The 12,125-nt window shown below is 44.4% G+C and overlaps 1 protein-coding gene across 1 annotated transcript; it reads left to right on the top strand.

Moving 5' to 3' along the window:
* Positions 1-7,034: 7,034 nt before the first annotated feature.
* Positions 7,035-11,923, top strand: stc2a (stanniocalcin 2a). The gene is made up of 4 exons (XM_084009652.1): positions 7,035-7,609; positions 9,621-9,763; positions 10,406-10,617; positions 10,856-11,923. Exons 1-4 carry the CDS (start codon positions 7,471-7,473, stop codon positions 11,217-11,219), a joined length of 858 nt encoding a protein of 285 aa, XP_083865778.1. The 5' UTR covers positions 7,035-7,470; the 3' UTR covers positions 11,220-11,923.
* The last annotated feature ends 202 nt before the right edge of the window (positions 11,924-12,125 follow it).

The raw sequence follows: 12,125 nt of genomic DNA, 5'->3' as shown, positions 1-12,125 counted from the left end.
TTTTGCAATTTTTAGCAGCCGGTTCACTATTTCAAAGTGCATGATGCAACCAAAAACAAGTGTTATATTTGGCTGTGACTACCAAAACATTTTACACAGCCTCATAAACCATCCCACCACATGCCCTCATCTACAAGCTGTCAAAAGTGTCATATGTTTGCATTTTTTTTTTTATCACATTCAGTCCTTTGAGTCTCTAGAATTCATCAGGTTGTTTTCACTTCTTGTTTTTGCTCCAAACGTTATTCACCATGTCTATCTTCCTGTGCGGACCGTTAAAACAGCCCTGGACCTCACAGGTTGCTCTCGCATTTACACAATGAATAGCACAACCAGATTTGCAAAAAGCATACCCAGACATGCATATATGTTTGTGTTCGCGTGCAGACAGTCACTTGTTTCTGTCGTGGTCGGAGTGCATGCCAGGAGAAGTGGTGTACTCACTTGGACAGGTGAAATGGGTGGGGCTGAAGAGCGCTCCAAAAAAAGCTTCAGAGGCTATATTGGGTCAAATGAGCTCACCTCGAGGACATATACATTACACAGTCAGTTTATTCATTTATTTTCCATAGTACCGGCGAGCGAATAAATGAATGCATAAACGGATAAACGAGGCTGCCACATGCCCCCTCAAACACATTTACACACCGGAGCCCGAGTTTTGGTCTTACAGTGGAGAGGGGGGTATTGTTCGACTGCAAGAATACTGTCAGCCAGCTTGTCTTCTAACACAGTCTAATGAGGCAGGAACAAATGGCTATCCACTCTAACACTCTTTCTCTACGTGCACTTCTCTGAATATTGTCAATTATCCCCCATGTCTTGGCTGACCTGACTGAATGTGGGTCACAGGCTACACAATCACCTGGTAATTACCACAGAGTAAACAAGCCAAGCCAGGGGAGAAGTTTTAATGATTGTCAGGCTGCCACAAAGGACCCTTCATCTCTAATGAGGGGTAAGTGTGTCATATTATGTTGCACAATTGTTGGACCTGACCATCCTGATAAATATAGCATCCCTGGGTCCAATATTATGGGGATCGGGGAACATTTGGGGCATCAGTGTGATCGAATAGAAGTGTAACCCAGAAAGGCTTCCTTTGCCTCGACGATGCCGTCCAAACTGACCTTACATAATAAGCCCTTTGCCCAGTTCTTGAATCGGATGATTAATTGCTCACCGGTCTTTTCAGCGGCTATGACACTATGTGCCACCCACGGAGTCCGCTCTGGCCTCATGTCTCACTCTCATTAAATGGGGCCTTTGTGTCCCAGCTGCTCTCTTTTGTTCCCAGCATTGCCCACCTATCAGAGGGGTCGACCCCTGTGTCTCTAGCCACGATGACATCACCTCTGCCCTCATCGGAGGGCTACGGCGGCCAAGGTGAGGGCTCTCATGGGCAGCTACAGGGCCCATCTCTTTCCCCTTATCACTCAATCACTCCTTTGTGCTGGCGAGGCCTGTGGGCTTATATGGACAGTAATGAGACGGAGCACTTTGTAATCTGCCAGCGCTCCAGCAATATAACCCATACAGAGCAGAACTCTATAATAGCACATTGTTTGAGGCGAGTTAAGTGAGGGTCTGAGATGTGGTGCTTTCACACCGGTTGGAATCAGAGCCCAGAGTTTGCCTGCTGAGCTTGGTCAGTAAAACCTCTCTTTTCACGAGTCAGGTGAGTTAACACACCAAAGACTGCATAAATGGGAGGGAGGGGGATGGGGGGGGGCTGGAGACATTGCAGCTCAATGTTACAAAAGTTGCATGTTTTTCTGTTGTAGTACGCACACTAGCAGTGCAAAACATCAAGTTTACAAGCTCTTTAATGAGTTGAGACAGCTTTTCAACTCCTTGGACTTGTAAAATTATGTTGGATGAGGCTAAATATGCAGTGTCATCCCGCTTAAAACAAGCATGTTTTTCTTTAAATGAGGCTCCCAAAAAAGTAGACATTCAGGAGACACGAGGTTTTCACCTGATACCATCAACACACACACACACACGGACGCACACACACACACATGCACACAGTCAACCTGAGCCAAATTTAGAAACTAAGATATCATTTTCAAGTTCCTCGAAGACTTTGGTATTTGATATTTTGTGGCTTCGTCTTCTCACAGCCGCTGCTCCCCTTTGCATATTCTTTCTCCCAGAGAGGTTTTATAAGTTATGCTCAGCTTTGTTTCACTGCACTGACTTTTTTTTTTTATACTATTCTGCTTTTGTGGCATCAGTCTGAACCATATTATTAAAATTATTATTGCTATTATTATTATTAAAAAATCAGCCCCTGGCATTCTTGAGTGAGAATTGTATTACCTAAATTAGAGTCCAGCCCAGCCTAGCATATTAGTTTTGGAGGAATAATTCAGCATATTTGAAACTTGGTGTATTCACTTTATTGCTGAGAGAAGATTGATATCCAACTCTCACCACATGGAGCTGTTTTTGCACGTTTGTTTGTTTGTTTGTTTTGCTTTTCTTTTTGGCATTGAGGCAAAATTCCAAATTCCATTCCAAAAATAACTATGCAGTCAGACACCTCCAGCTATGCTCTTTTGCACCAGACAATCTCCACATATAAGACGTGTCATAAGCATCACAAAGAGAGCATTTATGTTATTCTAAAAAAAATGTTTCGTTTCTGTTCACGCTGAAAGGATTTGAGGCAAAATACCTGATAGGGCCCACTTTTACCTGCAGTGCGGATGCATTATCACTAACTTGACAGCAAAAAACAACAAAAAAACAGCATGTGAGTGAAGAGGATCCTTTAAGTGTTTAAATGAATTCTCTGTGGGGTCACTCAGGAGTTATTGTCCAGCCGTTTTTCCACAACTCAGCCTGAACTTTTAGCCAAATTACACCCACATGCTTCCTGTAAAGTACTATAAGGAGTCTGTAAACTAGTTCCATTAATTGCTGTTACAGAAGCCTCCCTCTCAGTGAAGTGACCCCCCATTCGCACACACACACACACACACACACACACACACACACACACACACACACACACACACACACACACACACACACACACACACACACCCCAGCCTGGCCTCTCTGTTGTGGTTTCATTGGTTGATCACTTGCCAGGGCCCCAGGGGTCCCAACTCGGAACACATGTCTGCTTTCTGTATGTTTACAGTAGAGCAGTCAAAGTGAATGAACGTTGCTGCTGTCAAAGCATACTTGTCTATTTTCTGGACAGTGTCACCAAAAGGAGACAATTGCCTTTACGCAACATAAACATGAAACAGATTCTAATACGTCTGAAACAAGGCAGATTTGATATTAAAAAAAAAAAAGAAGAAGAAGGAAACAACAACATAGCACTCTAGCTGTCACGCAACCAGCTGTAGCAACCAGACCGTGACAATCCTCACGCTTTAGCATGACTGTCATTACGAGGCGAGGGAAAGCTCACACCATATGAAACGTAGTTCAACTCAACAAATTTAAACGTTAAAGGTGTTTTTTTTATTTTTTTTATCCTGCTCACTCCTTTTCTGGAAATCATTTTAAACTTTGTGAGTAAAGTTTAAATCATGATGTCCATTCATTTGGTGAGGCAAACCTCTGAATGTTCTTGTTCCCACTGCCAATGTTTGGCATTTGGTGTTGCATTCATGTAAAGCAGTAAATATGAAACACTTCCTGAGAGAACCACTTTTCTTTGCCTTTTGGCAATTCTCTCCAGTTTTCTTGTGGTGAATTATCTTAAAAGTAGACTACTAATCACCAGCTCTTAGTTCCCCAGCCGGGAAGATGCCCTGGGATGTTTTCTTGTGAACAAATGGAAGATCACATTCAGTGTCACTGGATAAATTGCACTCCCCGAGCTCTAACAAATGTTTTTCCTTCCTCATAAAACATTTGCAAACACAATTTTTGAAAAGTTTGAATCCTGCATTGTTAACATTGATGTTTACGAGCAAGCAGTCTTCTTCTTCCCTGCGTTTTATTGGTACATTGCTGCCTTTCTTGGCGTATTGATGGGAAGCAAACACAATCCCGCTCGCAGAAAAACTGCTCAATAGCAGTCGGTCCACAGGTGACCTTGAACAGAATTTAAAATGTTGTAAACATAGTCTTGATATTTGAAACGGTAGACAAAAAAAACCCTCAAGGTCCTTGCCAGCTGTTCCCCGGCGGATTGCTCCGTTGTTATGGAGATATGTTAAGAGATGTCAGAGATAACTCACTGAGCTTTCTCTGTGCGCTGAGGAAGACTACGGATGGAAATGTGGCTCTTGAAAAAGCTAGTAAGTGGACCTTGAGTGATGTTTTTTTATCAACCGACATTCAATGGAGAAAGGATTAATTTCTGCTTCTACTCTAAACTAATTAAGTGCTTTAAAATGCAAGAAAACACAATATTAAAGTCTCTACACCACTGGGTCGCCTCTCTCGGTTTGAAGACCTCTGGCGGTATTTTTTCCCATGCGACCTGAACGCAGCACCAGTAGGCAGCGGTGACGCACTCTTACAAGCCTGTGGTCCCGCTGCAGCGCGCCGATTGGGCCAAATCGAGGGTGTGTTCACAGCGTGGGCGGCTTTTAACAGACGTGAATTGAGCAGGAGATTCCAGTTTGTGGTATAGGCACAACTGGAAACGATCCAATCCCATCCAAGCCCATCTCCAGACGCGCGCGCGCCACGGTGCGTGTACACCCTCCCCGCGTGAGCCTGCTGGAAATCCAGTGGACTTTGAAAAATACTGCTGCATTGCAATTTCCGTTCTGTGCTCGTCAAGCTTAAGCCAATTTGTGGCGCATAGAATGGAACAACTTCTTTTTTTTTTTTATTGAGTAGAACAAAGTCTATAATGATGCTGTATTACATTTAGATTAGACCATTAGAGAATATTTTTTTTAAAAGCCTGACTCTTTGTCTTACGAGTCATTTGATGAGGATAGAGGACAAAGGTAAGAGTTCATCAGAGACAGAGTCCACCACATCCACCATGAGAACATAATGAGAATATTGAAATGTTGAGGTTTTCTATGCTGCACCGTCTCCCGGCCAAAATACTTCCCATTTCTCGGCTGTGGTGACTTCTCCAAAATTCATTCCACTGACTAAAAAACCTCAATTAAACCGATAGATACTGCAGTCTGAAGATAATAATTATCTTTATTTAGAGCTATAAGTGATGGCCATTTTGGTTAGATTAGAGCAGGGAGTCCAATTCTCGCTGTAGGCTAATTTCATTGATGGTCTATATATAGCGTGAGGGGGTTTAACGTTTTTTTTCCAGGAAACCGAGCGAGCGTTCTACGAAAAAAGGATTCTATTAGAACAAATGAAATCTTATGATGAGCAGATTTCAAAGTCGCAGATGCCCGTTTGTTTGTCTCTTCCTCTCGGCCTTTCACACTCGTTTGTTTATGGGGGTCTTGAGTAGTGGCGTAACGTTTTTGTCTCAGGGGTCTCAAGTTTTCTCAGCTCAACCCTGTCACCTGCGAATATTACATTCCCCAATACAACTAAACAGCAATTCTCATTTTCGTTTTTGAGGAAACTTGGTTTTCTTCTGTGGTGCGAACAGTTGCAGCTGGAAACACGTGGTTAATGAACAAAACAAAACAGAAAGATGCCACAAAGCTACATAGTTAGGTTTAGTAAAAAAAAAAAATATGGTTTGGCTTAGAATGACTATGAAATTGAAAAAAACAACAAACCAAAAAAACCACCACAAAAGCACTTGGTTATGTTTAGGCAGCGAAAGCAAAGAACAAGAACGATTGAAAGCCCTGCGTTGTGAGCCGACCGCCACCGTGACCTCTGACCTATACACAGACTTCTCCTTTGTGATGAACGTAAATGTAATCCAGGACAAAAAAAAAACGTTGGAAACGTAATTCACAATGCAGTTTTATTGTCTGGGAACATATATTTTTCTGGAGTCCAGGCTCGAGGGAAGGTTGTTTGTTTCAAACCAGAGCATTTTACCAGCAAACCTCCAGAGATAAGAAAGCCACTGTTTTTTTAATGTCTCCTCCAGTTTCCTCCCACAATCCAAGAACAAGCTGAAATCTGAACTGCCATGTGTTTGTCTGTATGTGCCTTGCCTGGAGGTTTGTTATGGTGAGGTTGTGATGTTGTAATTAAGAAAATGAATGAACAATTAGTATCACTGGGCCCCCTAGAGGCTTGGGATCAACGTGCAGTCGCCCACCCTGAACACTGATAGTCACATTTCTTGCTACCGGTACCCCCCCTCCCTCCCTTCCCCCCGTTGTGGGTGACATGCTGGCCTGCAGCGCATCACTGGTTCCTATAGAGGCCTTTACCTGAAATTAGCAACACCATTAGGTCACTGGAAACATTCGGGGAGACAGAGACTTTATGTTCTTGCTGCGGGCTTCAGTCTGCTTGCAGTTATTCCACATGGCATCCTCAAGTGTTGCTCTTGAAAAAGATTCCTCTAAGGTCTCCAAATGCGCAACCATGCCAACGTCGGTCCCCTATTCTTAGATCCCTCCCTGTAGTAGTGGTTAGGAGACCTCATTGTCACAGACTCAACTGGGCAGCGGACCCCTTCATAGTCACTTCCACGTATATAAGTCTGTTAAAGGTATTCTGTTTTGAGGAGCTTAGCATGATCTTAAATCAATACAGACTATCATATCATGGCAAGATTATAGAGAATAGTTCATCTTCATTGAGCGTTTCTGCAGACTCCTTTGTGAGAACACTTCTTTGCATCTGTACTGCATTTAGTAGGCTGTAGACCCACAAGTTAAGCCTATTTTACTTTCGCTCGATCATCATATGCTTCAATTTTCTCCAGTTTAGCTTCGGTATTTCTTGATCCTCCCACTGCTCTCATACTTAGCATAAATAAGTGCTCCAGTTTTATGGCAACAAACAAAAAAAACAGACTTCTATTGACTTTTCCCTGCAACAACAAGGAGGAACTGTGAGTTATCTTGCAAATGCATGCAGATCAGAGAAGCTGAACATGTCAAATTGAACATTACTTTTTTTTTTTTTCAAATGTCGGTTTGTGAAAAACTGCTTGATCATCCGAAAGCTGTCACAGTCAACTTACTCATGAATATTGCTTCCTAGCGCCAGTTTTTTATTGCAAAAAAAAAAAAAAAAAAAAAAGGAAGAAAAAAAAAAGGGGGACTTTCACTGGACACTCCCTTAAAAACCTTGGACGTGGATGTCTGCGTCTCTGATTGGTTGTGAAGCCCCAACCGACAACACCTGCTTAACTCCTTCATCCGAATTGACACCCGGAGGCTCCGAGAAATATAGGCAGCATCACTTCCAGCTCATGCATTCGGTCCCACAGCTGCCCCCGTAAGACACCGAGCCTGCGCCGAAGACTTGATCCAAGGTGTAGCCTCGCACACACACACACACGCACGCACACACATACACACACACTGCCGGATCTTTTTTTTGTGTGTGTGTGCCGTGAATCGGAGCCCCGCTATATACGGAGACGCGATGTTGGTCAAACTGGCCGTGGCGCTGCTGGTTTTGTCGGTGCTGGAGCAAGTGGTGGGATCGGATAATATTGACATCCACGACAGCCTCCCGGAGAAACCGGCGAGCCAGAAAGGACGCCTGTCGCTGCAAAACACAGGTAAGAAAGAAAAGTGTCAGCGCGGAGGAGAATGTGGAGATTCTTCACATCTCCGTTGGGTTTTTTTTTTTTTTTTTTTTTTGGGGTCCGTACACGTGTTTCTGTGGCTGCGAATTCAAGCATGCTGGGGGACGATCATGCTTTTTTTCCCCCTCCTGCGGTGCACACGTACGTTTTTCGATAAGTCGGAAAGGCGATATCCTGTAAATACTCCCAGACAGACACTCAATATGTTAGTAAACTATTAATAGATCGGCGCAAGGTAACAGGTAATGTATACGGCAGCTTATCTAGGTGTGCGCGCCGCCGCCGCCGCTGCTGTACGCGTGTGCGCACGTTATAGATAACAGTTTGCGTGCGTTTTTTTTTTTTGTGTATTCTGGGAGAAATGTTGGGTTTTTTTTGAGCAGCAGGTTGGCGGCGCAGTGACGGGTGCAGTGGTGCGGTGGAAGGCGAGCAGGAGTTTATTTCTTAAAGCAAGTCTCCTGGAGGAGGAGGAGGGGGAGGAGGAGGGGAGGGGGGGATAAGACACGCGCGCGTCTTGCCTAATTAACACAAAGCACTAACACCACACCGGGTTGCTGCATTCTTTGAAACTCAAGTCTATTGGATGGTCCCCCCCCCCCCCTCCCTCCTTCATACTCAGCATGCCTCACGACCCCACTACGTGTTCCTCGAAATATTCCAATTGTTATCTTGCACTACGCACTGAGATAAAAAACTCCCAATGCAGGTTCCACAGCAGAGACCCCTGGTAACACCACTGTGTAATTCAATGCACGTTGCGGCCGAGCTCGTACGATCCAAGCACATTCCCGCGATGCCAAAACAAGCACTGCTGACAGCGGCTCACTTTTCCTGCGCACTAAAGTTCAACTCGGTGCCTACAAATCCCCGCAGGAGCTCTTCAACCTCTACTACTGCCCCCCCTCCCCTTCATGCAACAGAGGATCTTTGTTGACAAGCGTGCTTTTTTCTAATAAGTCACATTTAATCCTTTTTGATTTCTTCTTTACGCGAACATTGACGCGCATCCGAAAACGTCCTTTACGCCCACCACTTATCAGCTCCGAGCAAATCGCGCGTGTAATTATGTTTTTTTTACTAAAGTCAACAGTTACCGAACCTGCAATTTGCCATATTAACTTAAGAGTAAAAACGCTGTGAGGTTTGGTAACCAGCAGTTTGTGTGGCAGGTTCCCCGTCACGTGTCTCGTAATAACGCGCGCTTAAGATGGCAATTTGGGCTAAAAGAGAGACCTTCACTTTCACATGGTAATTTCTGTCCTTGAGCATCTGTTTTATTCCTGTCTTTCATGGCACAGTAAAAGAGAAAAGGGCACCAGCCATTGGTGTGCAGGAGCTCACATGACATTTACTTACATATATATATATATATATATATATATATATATATATATATATATATATATATATATATATATATATATAATTGCCTGCATTGATGCTGTTGTACCTCATTTAGTTAATGATGCACCTTTTTTTTTAAATCCCTGCTCATCTTTCAAAGCAACCAGGAGAGACTTGTTGATGCACATTTACTTGACACACAATAGAAAACCTGCATTTGGGTTTTCCACAAGTAGTCATGGCTGTATCTGCAATGCACCACCTCATCTCGATGCCAGGCAGTGCAGATGGATCGTGGTGCAGAATGACACAGGAATATCTTGTCACAAAGTGTTCCTCCGCAGGAACCCCCTCAGCTTTGGAAATTAGACTTCTCCCCCCTCACCCCTCCTCGCCAACCACCACCACCACCCGTCGCCTCCTCCACCCGCCCTGCATCCCTCCTCTCTCAGACTAGGCCCGCGTCGGTGGAAACAGTTATAGGCCGCATCGGCTCTGTGATTGGTGCGGCAGAGTTGTGCCTTCCAGCCGTATGGTTCTTTCATTGCCGTAACAATCTGCCGCTGTGAACAGATGATATGATCCCTCCTCCCCCTCCCCTCCCTCCCCTCCCTCCCCCTAACCTGTTCTCTCTTTCCAGCTGAGATCCAGCACTGCCTGGTGAGTGCAGGGGATGTCGGCTGTGGTGTGTTTGAGTGCTTTGAGAATAACTCCTGCGAGATACGAGGGCTACAGGAAATCTGCATGACGTTCCTGCACAACGCTGGCAAATTTGACTCTCAGGTACTAAACTAGTTTGTATGTGTGTTTTGCAAAGAAATAAATGGTTATAACCAGAGGCAACATTCCTTTTTCCCTTTTTCTTTTTTTTTTTACTGGTTTGCTTCTCCACACTCTTCATCTATAGACAGATTTGTTTACTTGTGCCTTGTTTTTTCTTCTACCCCCCCTTTACAAAACATAACTTTTCCAAGAAGTGAGATCTTAGATACACTGATCTCCTCATAATCTGTTTTCCTCCCTTGGGAAGCTCACTTCCCTCTCAGTAGACTGGTGTACAGTTAGGCCCAAGGGGTCATGGGCCAGTTGGCCAGACGCCTAGTTAGCTCCCTTTTCATACACAGCGAGAGGCTGAAGTCCTGCCAAGCCAGGCCTGACTGGGGTCTTTACATGTCTATAGGGTCACATTCTAGGAATCTTTGGCAGACAAATCCAGAAGATTTCAGCAGAAGACTCACATAATTCACTGCTATTCCTGCAGAATGTAATCACCTCATTCTCTATTAGAAGCGTATAGCAACACATTCATACAAACGGCACTGAAGCAGGTGCAACATCTCCAAACTACCACGACTATCACACATTTTGTCTTGAGGATTCACCCAACAGTTGTGTCTGTGTGTGTGTGTGTGTGTGTGTGTGTAGGGGAAGTCCTTCATCAAGGATGCTCTGAAATGTATGGCACATGGGCTCCGGCACAAGTTCAGCTGCATCAGCAGGAAGTGTGTGTCCATTAAAGAGATGGTGTTCCAGCTCCAGAGAGAGTGTTACATCAAACACAACCTGTGCTCCGCCGCTAAGGAGAATGTGGCCGTCATGGTGGAAATGATCCATTTCCAAGACCTCTTCCCCAAAGGGTGAGTGGCTGCTGCTCCGGACAGCATGTTTTATTTGGATGCATGTCCTTTTCTCTTTGACCTTCCATTGTTTTACCTTCCCTGGAACTCTTCTGCCAGTTTGAGGCTGTTCTGTTCTTCCGTGTATAGTAATAGTACCATCCCGTTTATTCCTGTCGTTTCCTAGACCTAGCTGTATTGTGCTTCCAAACATGAAAATCACAAGCTTCATGTGAGTTATCTGCCTGTCTCTGCCCAGCCCATATGTGGAGCTGGTGAATATTCTCCTGAGCTGTGGAGAGGAGGTGAAGGAGGCGTTGACGCGGAGCGTCCGGCTCCAGTGCGAGCAGAACTGGGGGGCTCTGTGCGACAGCCTGAGCCTCTGCTCTTCCCTCGCCCCGTCTCCCGCCGGCTCCGCCGCAGAGCAGCACCGCCGCCCCTTGCCCTCCCACCCCGAACCGGAGCACCCTCGCCCCCCGCGGCAAGGCGACAAGGAGAAACCCGCCAAGGCGGGCTTCAACGCTCACCCGCGCAATCGCAGTCAGGGACCCCGCCGCCAGACTCCAGACGCCGGAGTTGTGGCTGAGCAGGAAGACCCCGAGGCCACTGACATCCGGAGGTGAAAGTGCAGGAGACTGCCCTGCCTTTGGACCCCGCCCCCTCCCTTCTCCTACAACGTTTAAAAACCACACTTGCAGACTTATGCACACCTCCACACGAAACCATACACACACACTTCTCTACACACACACACACACACACACACACACACAAATTCCCAGACAGACTGAGCAGAAGGAAACAAGCCCCGACCTTTCCTGTCCTTATTCCGCCCTCTCCAGTCATTCCAGCAGTCCCACATAGTAAACTTGCAGGGTAATTGTGGTGTAGCTTGTACTGTTAGCCAGACTGTAGGCCACAACTTTTTTTTTTTTTTTTTAAATTGAATAATAATTGTTATTATCATGATTATTTCAACTGTTAGGACTTTTTTTTGGCTCTAATATAGCATTTCTCAAATCATACTTACTGTAAGATTTGATTATATTTGTATTATTTATTTTATTCTTTATGCAATGTCGAAGTATCAAAATGTACATAGAAATATACTTATCTATATTTATATAAACATGTATAAATATAGTTACAATATGCAAAAAAACTATAGATAACATAGTATATGGTGTGCTCTCTGTCGTTCTCCTCACAGTATGGCACCCATCACACATTGGTCTGTAGATATGTAACATACACCATTTGTTGTTTCAAAGTGGGAATGTGTATTATAATTATAGATACTTGATGATTAAATACAAATTGTACAGGTTTCAAGTCCAGTTCTGGCACATATGAATTGTAGTGCATGATGGCCACGAAGCCAACAAACTTGTGCAGTCTTAAAAGTGAAAATCCACTCTAAAGAGGATGCAAATGTAATAATATGAATATGAACATGTTATTTCACACGTCTGTGTATTGATAAGTCTTTCACAAAGCTAGACACAAGAGAGCCAAGACTGATTTCTGAT

Source organism: Eutrigla gurnardus (genome assembly GCF_963514095.1).
Source record: "Eutrigla gurnardus genome assembly, chromosome: 5".
Lineage (NCBI taxonomy): Eukaryota > Metazoa > Chordata > Actinopteri > Perciformes > Triglidae > Eutrigla > Eutrigla gurnardus.
Note: the sequence above shows the minus strand (reverse complement) of the source record. Positions and strands in the feature narration are given on the sequence as shown.